The 23,172-nt window shown below is 38.8% G+C and overlaps 1 protein-coding gene across 5 annotated transcripts in view; it reads left to right on the forward strand.

Moving 5' to 3' along the window:
* The window catches only part of RAPGEF2 (Rap guanine nucleotide exchange factor 2), a 277,405-nt gene that overhangs the window by 61,955 nt on the left and 192,278 nt on the right, over positions 1 to 23,172 (forward strand). For all 5 annotated transcript variants that reach the window (XM_075543647.1, XM_075543643.1, XM_075543645.1 and 2 more), the window contains exon 2: positions 22,905 to 22,975. In XM_075543647.1, coding sequence (XP_075399762.1) covers positions 22,905 to 22,975 — 71 coding nt within the window. The remainder of the gene's footprint in view (positions 1 to 22,904; positions 22,976 to 23,172) is intronic.

Genomic DNA, 23,172 nt, shown 5'->3' on the forward strand with positions numbered 1-23,172 from the left:
TTATTTCACTAGCAAACATGACGAAAGTGTACTTCAAATTGACTGTGTTGGTGCCCACGGGAATTAGTTGGATAGTAAGGTGACTATTGCTAATGTGATATGTAATTTATCGCTTTGTGTAACAAACTATATGTTGACAGTCGGCTACATTGTGAAGCCAAGAGGAAATGAGCTTGATTTAAGTGAATTTTTAATACATACTCTAACCATCAAATTTTTAATATCAACATCTTTTTTTTCAAGGAAACTCTTTGAGACAAGACAGGGATTCAAATTAAATTCATAATGCTTATAATCATACATATTAAATTTGACCCTGATATGGTGTGACTGAACAAGAACTTAATTTTAGCTTTTTTTTGGAAAGGTGATTGCTAAAAACTTATAATTGAAGCAACACCAGGACCTACCATGAGGTTTCCTAGCTCTTGCTTTTAAATTTACTAGGTAGATAGCTATAACGTGTATCACTACTAATAGGTTCCTGTTCATTTTTGTTGTTCCACATAAGTATGTTTAATTTTCTTAGGAGGCAGAGGGGAAAGGTGAATGGGAGGAGGAAAGGAGATATCAGAGTGAATGACTATAAGGATAGTGAATGACTGATGATAATAGGTGACTGAATGACTGACTGACTATATAGGAGTATAAATGACTATATCAGAATGAATGATTGTATAGGAGAATGAGGGTGATATGAATATGTTCCTGTTTATGACTTAACAATTGTGCTGAAGCCAGTGTATATTGATTTATTTTTTAAAGCAGTTTAAAATGGGCTTTGATTTGTTTTCCCTCATTTGGTATATTGTATATGAGGGATACCCCAAAAAACCTGGATTGTGCAGGGTGGAGCAGAGCATTTTTCCTGCTAGGCGAGTGTTAAGCAACTCCCTCTGAGTTAGTGCACCCAGTGGCATTGTGGCGTCATGCATTTTTTTGTAAAAGCAGTTTCATTCGAACCTCGTATTTTGTGATGGCCAGTTTTACAAAATAGCATTCGGCTGTGGAATTCTGTTTCCTGCTTGGGGAAAAATGTCACAGAAACTGTTGTGATGTTGAACACAGCTAACAAGAACAGCTAACAAGTGGAAAAAATCAAGTGTATGAGTGGTTTTCTCATTTAAAAAAAGATGAAATGTCGATTGATGACAAACCGCATTCTGGACATTGGTCAACTTCCGAATGGATGAAAATGTCAACTCATAGTGCATTAAGAGTTTGTTCCACCAGGTCAGACTGTTAACCAAGCTTAACACAGTCTGGGGACTGGTTTTGCCACCATGACAATGCACCTGCTCATGTAGCCATTTCAGTGCTGTTTTTGGCAAACACCCTTATGCACCTTACTCACGTGACTTCCCTCCATGCGACTTCTTTTTGTTTCTGTGAATGAAGAGGGATATGAAAGGACAGTGATTTGAAGATGTAGAAGAGGTGAAGAAAAAACGAGTCAGGTTCTATCAGCCGCCCAAACAGATGAGTTTGAAAAATGTTTCCAAGAATGGAATTGCAGGTTTGACAAATGTAGTAAGTGTAATGGAGTTCTTTGAAGGTGATAGGTTTATTTTGTAAGAAAAATTTCAATATATAGCTTGGGGTGGGGAGGAGGAGTGTTTGTTTTTTTGGGTGGGAAGAGGAGGGGAGGGCGGGTATCTTGTATATTATGAAACTTACAAAATTAGAGATAGATGTCCAGCCCAATACCTGCATATGATAGGTAGTTGCTGTTACTGAATAACTTGTTTTTTTTTGTTGTTTTTTTAGTTCGTTCAAGGAATAACTTGTTTTTCATAAAACTTTGTTGGTACAATATAGTAAACTAGTTTAAATGAGGCCTGATAAAAAACAATAAGCTGAATAAGATCATAACCATAAATATTCAGTGTATTTCTTCACTTGGTCTAGTTTTTTATTTTTGCATTGGTCTTAAGAAAATTATAGCAACACAATTTTTAAAAAGGAAAATTATAGCGCTGACATATTGCAAATGTACAGAATGTTACCAGAAATACTCCTGTTGGAATATTTAATTTTATACTAAATTCTGTAAACGTAAAAAATATCTATTTTTAGAATTATTCTTCCCTATTGTGGGGAGGGGAAAAGTCTATGGGTGTAATATTATTTACTATGACACCAATTGAGTATAGCCAGCTGTGAGTAATTATCTCTGATATTTGATTTCCAGCTGTGTTGTTGGACTCTTATTGGCTCTCGAGGTATTTGATATTAAGTAAATGATGACTCATTAATGAAAGGACCCTGGTGAAGGTAATGTTATATCAAATACAACATATAAAATGGCCTACTTGGTACAGTTTTAATTCTCTCTGGTTTAGAGTCAATATTTTAAGATCAGTACATTTTTAATTGGAGGGGAAGAGTATTCCGTTTTGATATCTATCATTAATGGTTTCCTATGCATTATACCTCTGCAAAGACGTAAATAGAATTTATTCACTCTGCCTAAAGGTTTTTGTCAGGGAGTTTGTCTTGTATCTACAATGAATGCTAATGGAAGCCGCATTCAAGAGAGCAAAGGATGTACTTCATTAGGTGACTTTACTGCACAGGGACCTCTTTAGAGTATTGAGGAGCAGGGATGTTCCCTTGATGACTAAGGTGTCTCTGACCCAAGCCATGGTAGTCTCCACTGCATCATATGCATGTGAAAGCAGGACACTGTATAAGGAAGACTGTAGAAGAATTCATTCATTTGAATTGTGGTGTTAGAGAAGACTATTGAAAGTACCATGGACTGCTCAAAGGACAAACTGATAAGGCCAGAGTGCTCCTTAGAGGCAAGGATGGCAAGACTTCTCACATACTTTGGGACAAACTGTCAGGAGAGACCAATCCCTAGAGAAAGAAATCAATTTTGGTTAAGTGCAGTGTTGGTCAAAAAGAGGAAGGCCCTCTGTGAGCTGGATTGACACAGTGACTGAATCAACAATTATAAAGATGGGGCAGGACCAGGCAATGTTTCCTTCTTTTGTGCAAAGAGTCCCTATGGATCAAAACCGACTCAATGGCACTTAACAACAGCAAAAGATTTTGGAATGAGATTATTGCACGGGAAACATTTATATCAGCTTCAAGATAGAAACAGGTATTTTTATTTTTGCATGCTGATCAAATTTTGCACATGGTAACTGTTTTGGAATATTTTGAAAAGTTCCAGAGGATAACAGAGTTGTGTTAAAGGCGTTGAGGGGTGGGGAGGTTTAAATAATCAGAAAGGAGGATGTAGCCTGTTGAGAAGCTGTGCATTAGTGCTTCAAGGATGTAAGGTCAGAACATAGAAGATTGAAAACCAAACGCAAGACTGAAGGATCTGCTGGCCACGAGGCTGGTCATAGTGCAGAGCTGTTGGGGAAGAGGTTTTCAGAAGGATGGATTGTTGTTATTATTTGTCAATGTGTTCTTTCAGACATTCATTCTCACTTCCTGCCTTGGATCTTCACGTGATCAGTATGTTTATCTTCCTGATCTTGGATAAGCTAAAGTAGAGGAGGTAGTGTGTTATATGCAAAAGAGCCTTCTTCCACTCATTTTCTAGAAGTCAACCATTTTAGATCTTTTCCGAGAGATCAGGAAGAATAAAAAAGTGCAAATGATGTTCCTTCTGTTGGAGCATGTGAGGAACTGTGGTGTAGATATGAGTTGGGCTGGTAACGGAATCAATGGTAGGTCAGCAGTTTGAAATCACCAGTTACTCTGCAGGAGAAAGACGGGGCTTTCTACTCCCTTAAAGAGTCACAGTCTCCGAAATCCACAGGGGTAACTACCTTGTCCTTATAGAGTTGCTATGAAGTGTGGTCTTATGAAGTGTGTGTTGTCAGTAGTATCTTGTTCCCACAGATAATTTATATACAGGAACAAACACTAGCAATAAAAACAAGCATATATATGATATGTTCCTGATGATAGGTAATAAATGTTTAGTAGGTTGGAGGGATGAATATGGTTGAGTTATCTGGAAAAGTTTATCCAGGTTGAGTTGCTGTACCTTCAAGATGAACTTGGTAGTGGACACATGTGTGACTTCCAGACATAAACCAGAGCAGGGAAAGCCTTGGATAAGGATAAAATAGTACTGGCCAGGTAAGCTGTGGAAAGGGAAGGATAATATCCTAAATGATTGTATTGAGTCTCCTCTTTTGCTGTCTGGTGAGCTTTGGACTGCTCACCACAAGGTTGGTACTTCAAACCCACCAGGTGTTCCAAGGGAAAAACTGAAGCTGGGCTCCCATACAGATTTACAGCCTCAGAGTCAGAATCAGTGGTAGGTTCTGGTTTTTCTGTATTTTGTCTGGGGTATTTAGGATGAATAAGAGAGCCTACATTCTGTATGTGCCACTGGAAATAAATGGAATAATATGACAGAAGACTTAGCAGGAGTTTGAAAGATGTTATTTAAAAAAATAATTTTATAGGGGCTCATATAACTCTTATCACAATCCATACATACATCAATTGTGTCAAGCACATTTGTACATTGGTTGCCTTCATCATTCTCAAAATATTTGCTTTCCACTTAAGCCCTTGGCATCAGCCCCTCATTTCCCCCGTCCCTCCTCTTTCCTCCCTCCCTAATGAACCCTTGATCATTTATAAATTATTATTATTTTGTCATATCTTACACTGTTCCACATCTCCCTCCCTTCACCCACTTTTCTGTTGTCCATCCCCAGGGAGGAGGTTTATATGCAGATCCTTGTAATTGGTTCCCCCTCTCCCCCCCACTTTCCCTTCCTTCCTCCCGGTATCTCCATTCTCAGCACTGGTCCTGAAGGGATCATCTGTCCTGGATTCCCTGTGTTTCCAGTTCCTATCTGCACCAGTGTACATCCTCTGGTCTAGCTGGATTTGTAAAGTAGAATTAGGATTATGATAGTCACAGGGAGTGGAGCAGAGAGGAAGTATTTGAATGTTTCATTGTTGCTTTTTTTAAAGAGAAGTTGATACCTCCTAGAATTTTCACAGGAGTGGCTGCAACATTTGTATCACTGGCAGTAGAAAACTCTAAAGGTGTGACTAGGCTTTTCTTGGAAATTCAGTGCGATCTTTTTTGTTGTCGTTACTTGCAAGTTTGTTGCAGATTGTTGTAGTTTGTAAGAAAAGTCAGTGTCTAGGAGTCATTTGTAAAGCTAGGCTGGGAGCTGATAAATAAGATTTCTCAGTGAAAGGGCACTTAAAAGAGTAGCATGCTTTGAGAATGATTAGGGAAAGGAATGTACAGATGTGCTTTATACAATTGATGTATGTATATGTATGGATTGTGATAAGAGTTGTATGAGTCCCTAATAAAATGTTAAAAAAAAAAGAGTAGCATAGTAGATCAGTGCTAACACTGGGTCCGTGACCTTGGGGAGACCTGGCGTTGTCTGCACAATGTCATGATAGAGCAGAGAAGCTTGAGGGAGGTACAGATTGCCTTACCTGACATCTTACACTTTCCTTCTCATTGTATGCTTTCTCCTTACTGTTTGCCACTTTCTAACATTTTCTATATTTGTTTGCTCTTTGTCCAATTATAATGTCTACAAGAACGGGAGGATGGTCTGTTTTGCTGTCCTCAATTTCCCTAGCATCTAGAATAGCACCTGGACTTATTCTTAGCACTGGGGCAGAAGGAATATTAACTTGTTTTAAAGAGATTGTTGCTAATTTTGGAGAAAGGTGTTTCAGTGAATTGAGTAGAAATAAACAAAAAGACCACATTACCAAGGTTAAATAATAAATAGCCAGGGAGTTGAGAAAGTGGAAAAAAGTATGTACCCCAAGTTCCAGAATGTTGATAAAAAATAGAACTATAACTGGCAGATCCCAGGGGTCAAGTGAAGGTAGGAACTGCCATGTATATGCGAGAAAGGATTGGAAATGATACAGAGGGCATAGTATCATCATTTAAAAATGGGTGTCTGTTATTAGTACCGTACATACTTGAGTATAAGCCGACCCGAATATCAGCCTAGGCACCAAATTTTACTACAAAAACTGCATAAAAAATGTGTTGAAAAACTCGGCATGTACATGAGTATATACGGTTTATCTGTAATTCTCTGTGCTTGAATGACTTTAGGAATTTCTGAAAGAAATGTTTACACAAAGGTTATATCTCATCCGGTCCTCGTGCCTCCTCCTGTTTCTTTTTCAGCTTTTGAGAATTTTTATTTTATTTTTACTCAGGAGACTAATACTACAGAACAGGGTCCACGTGGATTTGGGGTGTGTGTGAAGAGTTGCTCACTGGTCTGCCCTGTATTCCAAAGATAATTGGTCTCTTTGGACAATCCGTACCTTATTTGGTAGAATTTTCTCTGGCAGGATGAAGCAAGGGAGTGTCAAGATTACATGTGGATTATATTGTGGTGTATCTTATTTCCTATTATTTAATGGCAATAAAAAACCTTTTAATTTCTTCTAGAAGAGTAAAAAATAGCAGGTAGTGTTTTTCTGTTTTATATTTTAGATTTAAGCAAGTATTAAAACACACGTCTCATGTAGCATATTTAGTTGCAACATTTTCATTCTTGAAGGGTAGTTTAATAACATTTATCTACTAAGAAGTGAGGGTCAGCTATAATGAAATAACATGTAAAATTAAGCCGGGTTTGCAAATCTAAAGGAAGTCCTGGTGGTGTAGTGGTTACGAATTGGGCTGAGATCTAGAAGGTTGGCAGTTCAAAACCACCAGCTGCTCTGTGGGAAATAGACTAAGCTTTCTACTCCTGTAAAGAGTTAGGTCTTGGAAATTAACAGGGAGTTCTAGCTTGCCGTTTAGGGTCCCTGTGAGTTGGCATTAACTCAATAGCAGTGTGTTTGATTTTGGAGTTTCAGGAATCATAATGAAATATTAGCCTTTCAATGTATCACATTTCTGACTAATGAATTTTTATGAAAACTCTGGTGCCATTCATTGCTTCAGACATTTTAAGAATGTATCTTGGTGCTATTATCAGTTGTTCAGTGAATCTCGTGGGAAAGTTACCTCTTTGCTTCACATAATTGCATGTTGTTTTCGAGCTTGATTGAGTTTAAATCACCAGTGTTCATCAGAGTAAGTTCCGGGTGAATGTTGAATATTTTCAAAAGCCAGATTGCCCAAGAAAGAATGGATAATTACCACTGATGATAATATTCATAAGAATGTGCGTGAAGGTATTCTACAGAAAAGGTACACTTTCCTCAGGCATAAATCCAACAGCCGCAATGTGACTATGAATGAACGAGTAGGTGAGTCAGAGGAAGCATTGCTTCCTTGACCTTGGCCGTCTCTTTTCCTACTCTCCCGAGGACCCAGCAGAGTTGATGCCGTTGGCTTTGGAGACAGAGTGGATGCAGAGTAGTAGTGGAAGGCTGGCGCCCACACGTTTGGCACAGCTGGGTGGTTTTGCAAAGTTGGATTTGATCCCTAGAGGCAGGCAGAAGTATAAGTACTTTTTGGCAGATGTTTTCACTGCAAATTGTACTATTGAGCTGTAATAAAGTTAAATAACCCAATAAAAATGTATATATTTTGGAAGTGACACAGTTCAAATAACAGAAGAACCAAGCGCACCATTTAGGATCGAACACGTTTCTCTAGCGAGCCCTCATAAACTGCTTGTCAGAGTTATAGGAATATTTATGATTTCTGTAAGTATTAATTGCAAGCACATTTGACAGCTTATTAATCTGCTTGTTTTTTAACTTGAGGACAAGGGCCGATAGGAAGATGGCATATGTGATATGATTTAGAAGTTCCATATCAGCTGACAAGCTAATGGGGAATCAGAAACGATGAATTGGAGAATGAGGAAACTCCTGCCATCCATGATTCATAATTGAATTTCTGTCCTGCCCTGTAGCTGTTTGTGCGGATGGTTTCTCTCCTCTAACAGACTCTAAGCTTCTCTTAGGACTAGAATTGTTTCGTACCAGTCTCTGTGGTTTCAGGATGGCATCTTTGTGCAGACAAAAATGCAGTAAAATGCACTTTCCAGGGAACTCTGAATGAAGAAGGGAATAGGTGATAGCTGAACACATGTTGACCCCATCCTTGGTTTCTGAGGAAAGTTGAGACTAAATAGAAGTCGTTAATTGTTACCAGGAATATAGATGTATAGTGTTTAATGTGAGATTATCCATTTCTTTTCATATATAGACGGTTTTTATTTCTTTAGCCACTCTACTCTGGCGTGTTGCAGCATTTCATTTTACTGTAAGACCGGAAGTCTTATAAGAATGCAAAACAAAGAAAATGTTATTTTTAAAGTATGTTGCTGGAGACTACGGTAGACTGCCACAATTGATAGAGACTATTAAAAACAACCAACCAACCCCCTAAAAAAACAACAACCCCTAATCCTGTTGCCATTGAGTTGATACTACATCCTTTAAAGTAGAACTGGTCCGTGTAGTTTTCATGGCTATCATGTTGCAGAATTTTAAAGAAACTATTATATAGCTGTTCAAATTTATCTACCAAAAGTAAAATGTCAGAGATGGAAAAAATGCTTTTTTAAAAATGACCAATTTCTGATGTCTGAAATTGATAAAACATGGAATAAAGATGCATCGGTAATTATGGCTGATTGAAATGCTAACTTTGGAAAATAATAACCTTTCGATAGAAACAATGCTGGAGATCACCTGACAGAATTTTGCAAGACCAACAACCTATTCACTAGAAATGCCCTTTTCAGTGGCATTCATGGCAAGGATGCACGTGACCTTGCTGTCTGGAATTCATAGGTATTAAATCAACTACATCTGTGGAAAGAGGCCATGGGGAAGTTCAATATCCTCAGTCAGAACAAGGGCAGGACTGACTATGGAAAAGATAATCAATTGTTCCTATGCAAGGTCAAATTGAAGCTAAAGGAAAGATAAGCAAATTCACAGAACCAAAATATGCCCTTGGGTATATTCCATTGAATTTGGAGACCATCTCAAGAATAGCTTTGAGGCATTCACACTGATGGCCAAAGACCAGATAAAATCCAGGACATCATTTAGGAGGAAAGCAAAGAACTATATGAAAATCAGGAAAGAAATGACAAAAATGGACATTAGAAGATACTCTAAAAATTGCAGCTCACTCTATAGCTCTTAACCCGAGAAAGCTGGAAAAAAAAATTAAGCTTTAAATTGAAATACACACGCGTATCTTGGAAATAATAGTGGAATTTGGTTACAGACCACTGCAGTAAAACAAACACTGTAAATAAACAAGTCTCAGAAATATTTTTTCCAAGGTGCATTTATAAGTTATTTATATAAAGAAAATGACTGACATTTTTGTAGAAGCAGGTTAAGCTGGAGGTTTCTCTTTACTCAATGTAGGTGTGGAGGCTGACCAACCAAAAGCAGGAAGCTCACAGGCTGGTGAAAGCAGAATCAAATGAATCCAAGGTTGGCAGGCAATATGACTGACTGTTGCCCCAGGTCTAAAGAACCAGAGGTTGAAACACCAGGTGCAGGATCCATATTCAATAAAATTTGGGCTAGCTTCCCCACAGTGTAAACTTCTATTGAAGTAGGCTATACTCTAACAAAACTTTTTCTGTTTTCATCGTGACTGTGACCTGCTTAAGGAGGTAGCACTCTATCCTAATCTTCTGACAATTGCTTGGCTGTTCCAGAGGATCCTGTCAAAGAGTTGATTTGTATTATGTTAGTTAGCTCACATCAAGGGGGAGGCTTTAGCTCCAAAATCGCTGAGAATGGTGACGTGGCCAAGTTGACAACACCTAACTGTCACACAAAGTAAATCTACAGTGGGAATATATGGGCAAAGTATTGCACGCCACAAGAATCATTGAGAAGATTGAAGGAGTACACAGACACGGTACCAAATAGAATTGGTCCGTGGTCAGTCATTTGAGGAGGCTATGTAAATCCTGAAGTGATGGGACAGAGGAAGAAATCCAAACTGCATTGAAGGTATTGTTGGAATTGAGAGACGGCATATTGAGATGTTTTCGTCAGCACTCTCACTTGAAGAGATCCATATTTATGCCCATTTCAAAAGTGATCCAGTACAATATAGGAATTATTAAATAATATCATTGATGCCACGCACGTAAAGTTTTGCTGAAGGTAATTCAAAACCTGGTTTTTGTGGCAGTGTCTTGATGGAATTGCCAGGAATTTGATCTGGATTTGGCAGTGCAGTGGTGGAGTAAGGGATATCATTGCTGATGTCAGACGAATCTTGATGGAAAGCAGCAAATACCAGAAACACATTTTCCTTTTGCCTTATTGACTATGCAAAGGCCTTCAACTGTATGGATTATGACAAGTTATGGATAGAATTGCAAAGAATAGGAAGTCTAAAACTCTTCATTGTGGTCTCCTGGGCATCTGTATGTAGGTTTTCAATGGAAGAAGGTGATACTGCCTGGTTTAAAATAAAGGTGTGTGTCAGCATTCACTCCTTCACTGTATTTAGTATGCGGAGCTAACAGTTGGGGAAGTTGACTATTTGGAGAAGAATGCAAGATTACAGCGTCATGATTGGTGGAGGGCTCTTTCCAGATGGATAGTTTACAATGCTTACAGAAAGCAAAGGGTGCTTGAAGCACTTGCTACAGCCTTCAGTGTGGATTACATCTTAACACAAAACAGAAATCTTCACAACTGTACCACTAAGCAACACCTTGATAGAGAAAAGATTGAAATTATCAAGGATTTCATTTTACCTCAATTCACAACACCCATGGAAGCAGCTAGGAGGAAATCAAACGACATATTACAGTGGCAATACCGGTTTCAAAAGACCTCCTTACATTGCTAAAAGGATACCAATTTGGAGATTAAAGTGTAGTTTTTAGAGGAGTGTTAACCCTACGGTCATCGTGCATCTATGTAGTTTTGTAGGAGAATAACATAACAGCACAAAACCAAACCAGACGCAAATAAAGCAGAGCTCTGTATGTGGAATATAATTAGCTTATCAAGAGTCTCATCACTTGAACCTTAGCTTCTCACTCTGCCATGCACTTATGAAAATTTTCCTATGTATCTACATTTGGCATCTCTTGTACTGGATTTCTTTCAGCTTGGCCTTTACCAGGAAAAGGCAATCTCACCGCTTCCCTTGTCTTCCCCTCTTGTAGCTCTAGGACACCATTGTGATGATTTATACATGCCACTTTCCTTTGTAACAATGGCTCTGTTGAAGTAACCCGCATTGTAGGTTGCCAACAATTCATTTGAGAAATTTAGATTTGGGAGCCATTATCGGGCCTCCCCTCATCTCTCTTCCTTTTTTTTCTTCTGGTCCTGATGGCTACTCTACAGTCATTGCTTTCTCCAAATCCAGTAATAGACCTCTTTCCTAGATTTGACCCCTTCCCCAAATTTGTATACGGTAGCAAGGCTAATTTTAAATTGTCCCTCTTTTGTGCTCTTCATCTTTTATAGATTGGTCTGAAAGAAATAAATCCTGACTGCAACTTTAAAAAAATATATATTTGAACTCATTTTTGACCCATAGAGATAGAAGACTTTAATTACATATGTGGAATATTCTCATGTACCTCTCTTGTCCTGTTGAGAAATAAGAAAGTTTTGAGAATATATAATACCATTGGTGCTTGACTCCTCAGTAAAACATTCAAGATGGGAGAAACAGATGTTAAAATATTTTTGTCTTTTGTCCTAGAAATATGGCAGCAGTGAAGTTTTCTATATTTAAAACCTGCTTCCATTTCCTTTGTGCTAAGAGGCAATAAAGGGCCTGTGTCCTCAGTGCCCTAGTCTGCTTTACTTTTATCAAAAACAAAACAAAAGCAGTGGCTTTTAAGTTTACTTCTCACTCCCGGTGACCCTCCCTCCCTTTCCCCCTGTGTATCAGTCCATCCAGAGGGGTTTCAATGCTGGTTTTCAGAAGATTGCCAGACTTTTCTTCTGAGATGCTTCTGGGTAGACTTGAAGCATCCTCCTGATTAGCAGCTGAGCATGTTGACCACTTGTACCACCCTGGGATTCCTTTGCTTTTATTAGAATCATCTCACTCCATTATTGTATGAATGTTAATATGTGTGCAGTGAGTGAAAAGAAACACTGTTAAGTGGATTTGTGTGAGTCGGTCAATATAGAAAGTTCATGTGTCTCAGTTTGATTTGTGCATATAATACAGTCCCATGTTGCATCTCATAGGAGTGATGGAGCTGACCCCTACCTCCAATCACTCTCAACAGCAATAGGATAAGGTCTATTTAGATCCACGCCATCTTTGTGAAGGGAGTTGAGCACTGCACTAAGCCGATGGTTTTAGTTAAATGTTAACTGACATTAAAAATACTTCATTCTCCCTCCTCCCCCACTCCCTCCCACCCACTACACTGGGGCGAAACACAGAGGACATGCAAGGGGAGCAAAGCAATGAAGTCCCTGGGGGAATGCCAAAAATAGATTTTGGGGAAAGGGCGTGGTACCCCATCAGATTCAGAAAACACTCCCAAAGGTCAAGAAACAAACTCTTTGGAAGGGTAGGACTACTTTGGGAGATAGCGGTCTGTGTAAGACATGAAAAAAATATATAAATTATCCAGGGAGGGAGGGAAAAATAATGAGGAGCTGACACCAAGGGCTCAAGTAGAAACAAAATGTTTTGAACATGAAGATGGCAGCATACGTGTAGATGTACTTGACATGATGGATGTATGAATTGTGTTAAGAGCTGTACAAGTCCCAATAAAATGATTTAAAAAAATACTTCATCCTTTGTGGTGATAATTACACAAGTCTTTTTAATGTTAAAACTTTTGAATTGTACAGAATTTTGGTGGCATAGTGGTTACTACCTCTTGCGGTCAGCATTGGCTGGAGTTTGAAACCATATGTTGTGATGAGGGAGAAAGACAGGTCTTTCTTTTCCTATAAAGAGTTACCGTCTTGTAAATCCACAGGGGCTGTCCTACCCTGCTTTACAGAGCTGCTATGCATCAGCATCGACTCCATAGCAGTGTGTTGTATGGTTTGTTGAATTGTTCAATTGGTGAATTATGTCAATAAAACTAAAAAAAAAATTCAGGAACCATTTCATTAGAATATTCACTGGGAGTGTGTTTGTGCATGTATGTGCTTACGTACACACATACTGCTTTACTTTTTTGGTGTTTGTACTTATCAAATATTCAACTAAATGTTATCTTGAAATTTCATTTTGTCACTGCCTGTTAAATTAATGATGGAGAGTAAAAACCAGTCTAGGATTAAAGGTTTGGCAAATAATTTTCTAGACTGTTAATGTACATATGTGACATTAAATTTTGTAGTCTGAACAGTGAAAAATAAATTGCCCCTCTTTGTTCCTGGAAGGTCTCCCCTACCTCAAGGCAGCTTTCAAATGAACATGTATTTTGTCGTGTTTACTATTCTTGCTGCCTAAGAGATTTGTGTTCTGGGAAATATTTAGGCTTGGCAGATAATATATTGTCATGAAGGGGAAATACTTATACTGATACTTAAAAACAGGAATTGTAGACTGATTTAGACATAATGTTTCTATTTGTGTACAGGATGAATTTTTGCTTACAACTCAATTGCTGGCGTTTCTAATGAGAAAATAGTTTTCATAAATGATGCAGATTTCTCAGGTGTTAACTTTTCAGCAGAGCACGTCAGTGGTCCGAGAGCATAACCCGTACTCCAGATTGCTAGACAGATCACACTTAACAGCTCAGCTGGTCATGTTAAAACTCTATGGTGACTCTTGTTTTGCTATCATTTCATTATTGCATTTTTCCCCGATAAAAGATAAACTCTTTGAAAAGGAGGGTGTTGTGCGACATTTCACACATCACTTGGAATGTCTGAAAGCACTCTCCTACATTCTGCAGCACATATTCCCCCAGCAGGGCTGCTGTCGGACTCTAGCTTGCCCTTCCTGATTTGTGGCAGAGGGTTGAGGAAGGGGAGAGGCAGTGGGTGTTGGGTTTGTAACACAGATCTCTGTTTTGTCCTTTCTCAAGACTAATTAAAGAGGTAATGACTTTAAAATTACTTTTCTCTGAAGTTTAGGAAGTATTAAACAAACTCTTTAAAAAAAAGATGTAAAGAAATTTCATTTTGTCAGTGGATAATAGGAATAGCCCAAGGAAATTTTAGACACGTATGCAATAGCAGGAATGTGCAGTTTACTTCTGGAGTTCTTTGTTACATGTGTCTCATAAAGATGTAATCATTAATTACCTGAGGCTAAGACACACATCCACTCCACATTATAGTTGACCCAGGTCTCCCTGGGTTATGGAATGTGCGTTTGAATTAAATCACAGCCCCGAGGGATTGTTTTTTATTTGTGTATGAATGATGAGTAGTCACAAACAGTATTTGCCTTTATATAAGTTAGGGTTGAAATAACCATTTAAGAACAAACTTGAGGACTTCACAGAAGACCGTATGTTTTACCATGTTTTTGTTTTCTCACATTTTTAAGAAGCATGTTATGATGTAACTCTAGGTTATGAGGTGACTGCAGCGGTACCCACACACCCCACAGTCTAGTGACTCAGAGTTAGTTTACATTTACTCTTGCGGGCTGAAAGAGGTGGGGTATTAACATAAAATCAGATCTCGGTCTATGGAAAGCCTCCATTGCCTTCAAGTTGAGCAAGCCCTGGTAGCTAGCTCTCCTGTGCAGAACAGGGTTACACTGGCCTTGTTCCTGGAAGCAGATCACCAGGCCCTTTGTCCTCAAGGACCTCAGAGCAGGGCTGGGAACCGCCAGTCTTTTGTTTCCGTCTAGCAGTTTTAACAGACAATCTATAGGTTGCATTTTCCTTTTCCTGAGGAGAAAGGAATTGCCATAGGCAATCCTTAAGATAGGATGTTAAGGAATGCTTTCAAGGCTAATCTCTGCTTATGGGTAATGGGAATGTGTTTGTGAAATGAGTATCTGAATGTGTGAACCACTGAGAAGTGCCCAGTAACACAGGCCTGGCTGTGATTTGCTCCCCAAATACTAGTCTTGGGAAGCCCTGTGGGACAGCTTTACACATCACATGTGCCTTGAGTTGAAATCCACTTGCTAGCTCCTGACCAGGATTGTTGGCTCTGCCTGCCATCTTGTGGCCATTGACAGCAATGCTTCTCCCTGTAGAGCAGTGGTTCTCAACCTTCCTTATGCCGCCGCCCTTTAATACAGTCCCTCAAGTGGTGGTTACCCCCAACCATAACATTTGCGTTATTGTTTCATAACTGTAATTTTGCTACTGAATTATAATGTAAACATCTGATAAGCAGGACGTATTTTTATTGTTACAAATTGAACAGAATGAAGGCATAGTGATGGATCACGAAAACAATATGTACCTTATGTAACTGAATATAAGCCGACCCGAGTATAAGCCGAGGTACCTAATTATGACCTGGGAAACCAGAAAAATTGATTGACTCGAGTATAAGCCTAGGGTGGAAAATGCAGAAGCTAGTGGTGAGTTTCAATAATCAAAACAAATGAAAATAAAATTACTAAAAATTGAGACATCAGTAGGGTAATGTATTTAAGTATTTATTTTAAATAAAAATAAAAATAAAAGGACAAGTCATTTAACATTAGTAAACCAGCACAATAAGTGGAAATAGGTTCAACGAAAACAGTAAGGTTTCAACAACGATACCTTAAGAGTACTATTCCCTGAGCTCAGTCAGCAACCAAGTTAAAATGTAAAGAGTTAAAATCCTTCAAAACTGGATTCCTCCTCCTCATCCATATCCCAATGCAGAGTTTCAACTGGTGTGAGGTCACTATAAACACTATCCTTGCTGGGGTACCACTGACCCGTGTATAAGCCGAACCCCAGTTTTTCAGCACATTTTTTTGTGCTGAAAAAGTCGGCTTATAAATAAGTATATACGGTAATTATATTTTGTGAAATGTTTATTTCTAATTACAAATAAATGAAACTTTGTCTTGAAGCATGGTGTAGCATGGGTAACAGTCTTAATATAACAGCAGTAAACCACATTGCTACATTTTGGGACAGTAATTGTAAAAAGCCAAAGTCAGTGTGAAGGTTGAGAGCTTCTTTCTTACCAGATCAGAAATTCTCCGGGCAGTCTTTGTAAGAGCACAACGAAGATCATCCTCCACAGCAAGTCTACTTCTGGTTCTGGTAGATTTGGAAAGTACAATGAAATTTCGTCTGCAAGCATGTGCAAGTGTTCTTTCACAGAAATTATAATCATTTTGTCTGTTTCAATGTCGTGTTCCTCAAAGAAAGCAGATAAGGTAGACAACATGCACATTTGATCTTATCTGATTTTTTGAGGGGCCAAAGCTGAAGTTTCATTTGGAATGATCGGATCTCTGTAAAGTTCTTTAGTTCAAGCCTTTCATTTTTAGTGGCTTTATTTATAGTAATGTTGTTGGTCCCCTATGTTCTCAGTTCCTGGTGGTATATTTAAACTAATGTACTTTTTGAGATGACTTACTTTAGAAGTCCTGGAAGAAGCTCTAGACATGAGACGTGATTATTGAATTCACTTAAGAGTCTGGTTGTGGTGCATCAGAACAAAGGTCTGTCCTGTTTGTTGTGTTGAGCCCATTGTTGCAGCCACTGTGCCAGTTCTCTTTTTTTGGGGGGGAGGGGTTCTTTGTCCTCTATTTTGCTGTCCCTCTACCAAGCATCACAGGTCTTCCTCATAACAGGGCCAGGTATGGGTGATAGAGTCTGCCACCCTTGATTTAAGGAGCCTTCTGCCTGTGCCTCTTCCAACACAGATTTGCTTGTACTTTTGGTTGGATTTTAAAAATACTCTGGAAAGTTATTGATTGCAAAAGTTTCCCTTAAAAAAGAGAAGAGTCCCTGGCTGTGTAGTGTCTGAGAGACATGTGTTTTAATGTAAACTCCCTAAAGCCCCATAATTAGGCACACGTTACTGAACTACTTACACAGCCATATAGCTAACCCAAACCAGAAATTAGATATATTGCCATCCAGTTCCTTTCCACTCATAGTTGACTGCATAGGACAGAGCAGAACTAGGGTGTCCAAGACCGTATCCTTCCTGAAGCAGACTGCTGTATCTTTTCTCCTTGGTAGGGCTGGTGAGTTCTACTCGCTGACTGACGTAATTTACGCTCCATACAATTCAGTCTTTGAACCCATTAAAAGAGTTGTGCAGCCATCACTGCAATCCTTTGTGGAATGTTTTCATTTTTGTACTCATTGTCAGTAGCTTCCCCTTTCTCTCACTTCCTCTGTCATGATGCTAAGAACACTATGAATCTTGTTACCATCTACATAGATTCATCTATGCTGGATTTCTTTTTCTTTTTTAGCAGTTTTATTGGCACATAATTTGCATATCATTCAACAGTTCAGTCCTATAAAGGAGAATTGTACAATCGTCACATTCAGTTTTAGAATGTGCCCCCCCCCCTCTCTCCATGGTTAAAATGCCCCTAAAATGAATTGTGGAAACACAGTTCTAGTGCCCCCTCCCCTCCTCTGCCTTCATTTTTCCCCACCAACAGTTTTATTGGCACATAGTTTATCTATTATACCATAACAAGGGAAGTTATACAGTCACCACCACAGCAATCTCAGAGAATCCGCCCCCGGGGCCCCCATCTAAATCGCCTATAAAATGAGCTATGCAATCACACTCAGTTGGAGCAATCCCTTCCCTCCCATCTTCACCATTGACTCCCATGCTCCCCTTCCCTCCCTATCAGCCATTCCTCCCTCCTCCATTGCCTACATCTCTTGCATCAGTTACCATCCTTATGCATCCACTCTTCCTGTGCTTCACATCTGGGACACCCAACAGAAAGCAATAAAGAGCAAATCATAGCAATATGATTTGAGAAAGATAAGATCATACTAGTATAAAAACTAAAATACAGGTAACGTGTAAGAAGAGCTCCATGGACATGCAAAAAGTTCAGGGAGTAAATTTCTGTCATGAAAGAACTAAGAGATACTTTCACCCAGTTCAAATTAAGGTTATCTAAAGAGAGGTCAACCAGCAAAGTATCCAGTTCACTCCAGCATAATCAAGATTATCATGGCCTCTGCCTGGTGGTAAGGCTGATTGAGACTCTTGCCTTTGGCTAGAGGATCTGCCAGTGGCTCAGTTTGACTAGATACTCTGTAGATAGGTTTTGGGCTCCCACTATGCTGGATTCATATAAAGAAAGCCATACATGATAACCTCACAACAAAAAGTCAACATAGAAAAGCTTCAATCCAAAAGATAGCAGAAAAAAAGTAGATCCCATTAAAAATGGGTTAAAAGGGAGAAAAATAAGATGTTAACTTTTAATCTTATTCATCTGTATTAAATCACTTTCTAATGTGTCTGTGTGCAGGCAGGGTGTTTCACAGCTCTGGTTAATGGTTTGAGGGTATTAAATGGAAGCTTATTCCCAATGGCAGACTCTACACATGGATTTTGGACATGCACTATCTTCCATAGCATTGGTTCTCAACCCGTGCGTTGCAACAGGGTTCGCCTAGGACCATCAGAAAACATATATTTCTGTGGTCTTAGGAACCGACACACCGATCCTCTATCCATCTCCAGGTGGGTCCACCCACATGCAGTACCAGCGTGACGACATTATTGCGCCAACCCCATCACATACACTCTGTACAAATGCAGGTGTATGTTTGTAACAGGCTTGGTTCCATAATGTTCTTATGTGGATCAGTCGCACATGTAGAGACCAGCTACTGTGTAGAGAGCAGCTACTATGTAGAAAACAGCTGCTGTGTTGAAAGCAGCTACTCTTTTAAAAGTGACTACTGCCCATTCACAGAAGCCCATTCACAAAGTTGAAGATGTTTCTGAGATAGCACAAGAGGAGTTCATTGAACTTTTAAACATCAGCGATACAGCAAGAATGGATTTCTCTACAATACCAGTTACAAAATTTCTGCATCAATTGTTTGCAGTCATACCCTGATCTGTCTGAGACTATATTGGACCTTCTTCTTCCATTTCCAACAGCATATCTTTGTGAAACCGAGTTTTCCAGCATGTTGGTTATCAAGTCTAAATACAGAAGTAGATTTGTTGTGGAAGATGATCTTCGTTGTACTCTTGCAAAGACTGCCCTGAGCATTTCTGATCTGGTGAGAAAGAAGCTATCTTAACCTTCGCACTGGTTGGCTTTTTACACATACTGTGGCAAAATGTAGCAATGTGGTTTGTTGTTATATTAAGACTGTTACCCATGCTACACCATGCTTTAAGACAAAGTTTCATTTATTTGTAATTAGAAATAAATATTTCACAATATATAATTACATATGGGTTTCATGATTGCCAAAAATTTCCAAAATTACTGTTTTGAGGTGTTAGTTGAAGAGTCCAGAATACTTCCTAGAAAGGTGGTGGTGGTGGTGGTGGTGAGTTGGTTCTAGCTACCTGGCCCTGCACCATCCTGACAGTGTTCTTAAGTTTGAGCCTCTTGTTATCGTCACTGTGTCCATCCATCTCATCCGGGGTGGTGATCTTTTTGCTGCCCTGCTACTTTGATAAGTATAAGTTTCCTGGGACTAGTCTTTTATGATAACACATCTAAAGTACATAAGACAAAGTCTCATCATCCTCACCTCTAAGGAGCATTATGGCCACACTTCTTCCTCGACACCGCTCTTGGTTCTTTTGACAGTTCTTGGTTCTTTCAAGGGTTATTAGGCTGAGGGAGACGGACACATCAGTTTCATAAGTGTATATCGACTTTATTATTTTTTTTTTACAAAACAACCTTATCACCTTCAACGTATTCTTCCATTACACTTAATACATTTGTCAAACCTGGGATTCCATTCTCGGAAACATTTTTCAAACTCATTTGTTTGGATGGCTGACAACACCTTCCTTGTTTTTTTTTTCTTCACCTCTTCTACTTGTCAAATCACTGCCCTTTCATACCCTTCTTCATTTGATGCAAACAAAAAGAAGTCACACAGAGTGAGATCAGGTGAGTAAGGTGTGTGGGGTAAGAGAGGCATGCTGTTGTTTTTTTTTTTTTTTGCCAAAAACTGGCACACTGAGACAGCTGCATGAGTAGGTTCTTTTGCCCTGGTGGCAAAACCAGTCCCTTGTCTGCCACAGATCAGGCCTCCCCCCCCCCCCCTCACTGTTAAGCAATCTTTTCAGGACCTCTGAATAGAAAGCTTGATTAACAGTCTGACCTGGTGGAACACACCAAATGCACTATGAGTTGACATTTTCATCCATTCAGGAAGTTGATGGATGTCCAGAACAAGGTTTGGCATCAATTGACATTTCACCTTTTTAAAATGAAAAAACAACTCCTGCACTTGAGTTTTTCCCCTAGCACCACCCTAATGAGCTGTGTTCAACACACGTTTCTGAGGTATTATTCCCAAGCAGGAAACAAAATTTCACAGCTCCACGCTGTTCTTTTAAATTGGCCATCACAAAAACTTGGTTTGAGTGAAACTAGTTTTACAAAAATATTCCCTGTGACAAGAGAGAACCTTCCCAGGTGACGCCACTGGGTGCACTAACTCAGACTTACTTGTTTCATGCTTGCGTAGCGGGAAAAATGCATGCTACAAAAGCTACACTCTGCCCAGAGCAATTCCAGTGGGGGTTTTTTATACCCCCTCATATATAACATAGCTTATTTCAGGAATGCGACCCTATATAATTATGGAATTCTATGAAATTTAAAAGTAGCAGAATTAAAAAGTGCCAATTGATTATGGTGCATGCTTTTTTTTTAAAACTATACGTTTGCTTGGTTTGATTGAAGGAGAAGAAACTATTTCAAGGTCTTGCAATTATTATAAGGTTTTCAGGCAGTTCTTTTCTCATTTTTTCTCAAAACTTTAAAATTCTTGTTTGTCATATATTTCTTTTAGATTTTCTCCTCTCCAGTTTCTTTCTTTGTCCAGTTTCTTTAAATCTCATTTCTAATATTAAAAAATAATTTTATTTGGTTCAAGTAGGTATATTTGTTTAATAATGTTACATGAAAGCTAGTCATTCTGTTTTATTTAGGTGATAGTAGTGTGGGCCTTGGGTAAGTTGTAACAGATGGATAGTCAGGTAATTCAGTGAAAAAGTAAGATTTTACTATTAGAACCAATACAACCTTTTCAGAAATAGGAACGTGTTCTTTCATACAGTATGACAGTTACTAGTAATACATAGTTATAATAAACAGAATATGGATTTTTAAAATTATGAATTGGGTGAAAGATTCTACAGCATATATCTATCAGCTTTGTATACAGTACTTTGTACACACTGTTTCATCTCATTTTTGCCATCTGTTCAGCGTAACAGCACGTTCCCCATTTCCTTCTTCTCCTTTCCTTACCTTTCTGAACTCTGTCTTGGCTGCCCTCTTTATCATAAATGGATTTTTCTAAGGAGTGTGGCTCTCATTAATGTTATTGTTTACCTAATGGACCTGTGTATTGTTTGGTTAAAAATAGAGCCAGGGGATTGTCGGAGTTACATAATCTGGTGTTAGTTTGAGGATTCAGAATGAAGGGGTGGAGTTTAACCTGTCAATCTGGTTGCAGCTTAGTGACCTCATTTGGAGGTGCTAAGGAGATAAATAGCTGGCAGGAGGACAGGACAGGGGCTCACTTCCTGGGAGATATTACAGCTGACAAGACACATGGAACTATGCTAGTTCCTGAGCTGGAGGAGTCACGTGGAGACCCCTGCCAACACCGAGAGGCTTACAATTTCACTGGATTCACAAGAGTTCCCACCCACTGGCCTGTGATCTTCCTGCATTTGGCGTCATTGCACATATTTCGTGAGTCGCAAGAGGACTTTATAGATAGGTATCAGACAGAAGGGCTAATATCAGACATAGGAACGTGATCTGGGCTAGCCTGGGATGTTTTCTCAATATTCAGTTGCTCTTGTATATAAAGCTCTTTCTTGTACATATATCAGTCTCCCTGGAATTATTTCTCTAGTTCCACCGCAGACTAACACAGGGCTGGATTCAGTTCATGCTCAAAGCACGACAAAGGGCCATTGTCTTAGGGTTTCCACTGGTCTCCCTATGACCAGGAAACCTGGCCTTCTTTATTGAATTTTGTTCCACATTCTACCCCTATCTATCTCCTTATTCTTTTCAGGACCTTCTAATGTGACCCCTTTCAGGGCATTTGGTAATGGGGGTTGGCACCATTGAATTCTTCTGGTCTCAGGGTCGTAGGGACAGTGTGGTTCGTTGGACTGATGGTTTCCTTGTGTCCTCGGTGTTCTTCACTTTGTTTTAGATGGATCAAAGTGGACATGGGTGTATCTCGAAAAGACAACCTAAGTGAAAGAAGCCGGTCAACAAAGACCTTACCTTCAGTTAACAAGAAATGTTTAGTGTAGGCCAGCCTGTTAAACTAGAAAATAGATTAGTTGTTACCAGTAGCTGGAGAGAAGGAAGAATGAGCAATAACTCAATGCTAATGAGTATGAGGGTGATTTATGGAGTGCTGAAAATGTTCTGAAATTAAAGAATACGAGTGATTGTATAACACAAGCCACTGTTTTCTGATTTTTACCTTAAGAGGCTAGATTTTATAGTATGTGAATTATATCTCAATAAATCTGTTATTAAGAATAGATTACTTAACAAATTCAAACAAAAAAAAGAACTCAAAGCTTTTCCTTTAAGATTTAGGGGAGGATTAAATGTCCGTTTGTATTCCTGGTATTGCAAATAGAGGAATTGATTTTTGTACATGAGCCAATTTGTCTTATGTGCATATATGTCAAAGGAAATTTTAGTAGGTAGTAGGTATGTAGTTCAGCTTTTCTGTTCATATTTATTTTTAATGTGTAAGCAAATATGTGTTTTAAACAAAGCAAGTAGCCATAGTTTCATTTGCTCTATAAATGTAAGTGATTTATTTTAGGATTTAACAAGTCTAATCGTTTCTTTTTCTTTCAAACAGGACCTGGAAATAGTATACTCCTACTTACATGGCATGGAAGCTTTATCAAACTTGAGGGAGCATCAACTTAGGTATGTCACTGCGAGATTGCTTTTAACAGTTCATTATTACGGTATTAAAACTTTGTCTGATCACTTAAATATCAGTTAAGGTGTAGACTTAAAGATACAGCTTATTTATGAATGATTTTTTATAGCACCTGTATTCAGCTTTTGATAATTTTTTTGTTTAATTCCATTTTGTCATACAATAGATTTTCATTCAACAT

This window comes from Tenrec ecaudatus, chromosome 3 (genome assembly GCF_050624435.1).
Source record: "Tenrec ecaudatus isolate mTenEca1 chromosome 3, mTenEca1.hap1, whole genome shotgun sequence".
Taxonomy (NCBI): Eukaryota; Metazoa; Chordata; class Mammalia; order Afrosoricida; family Tenrecidae; genus Tenrec; species Tenrec ecaudatus.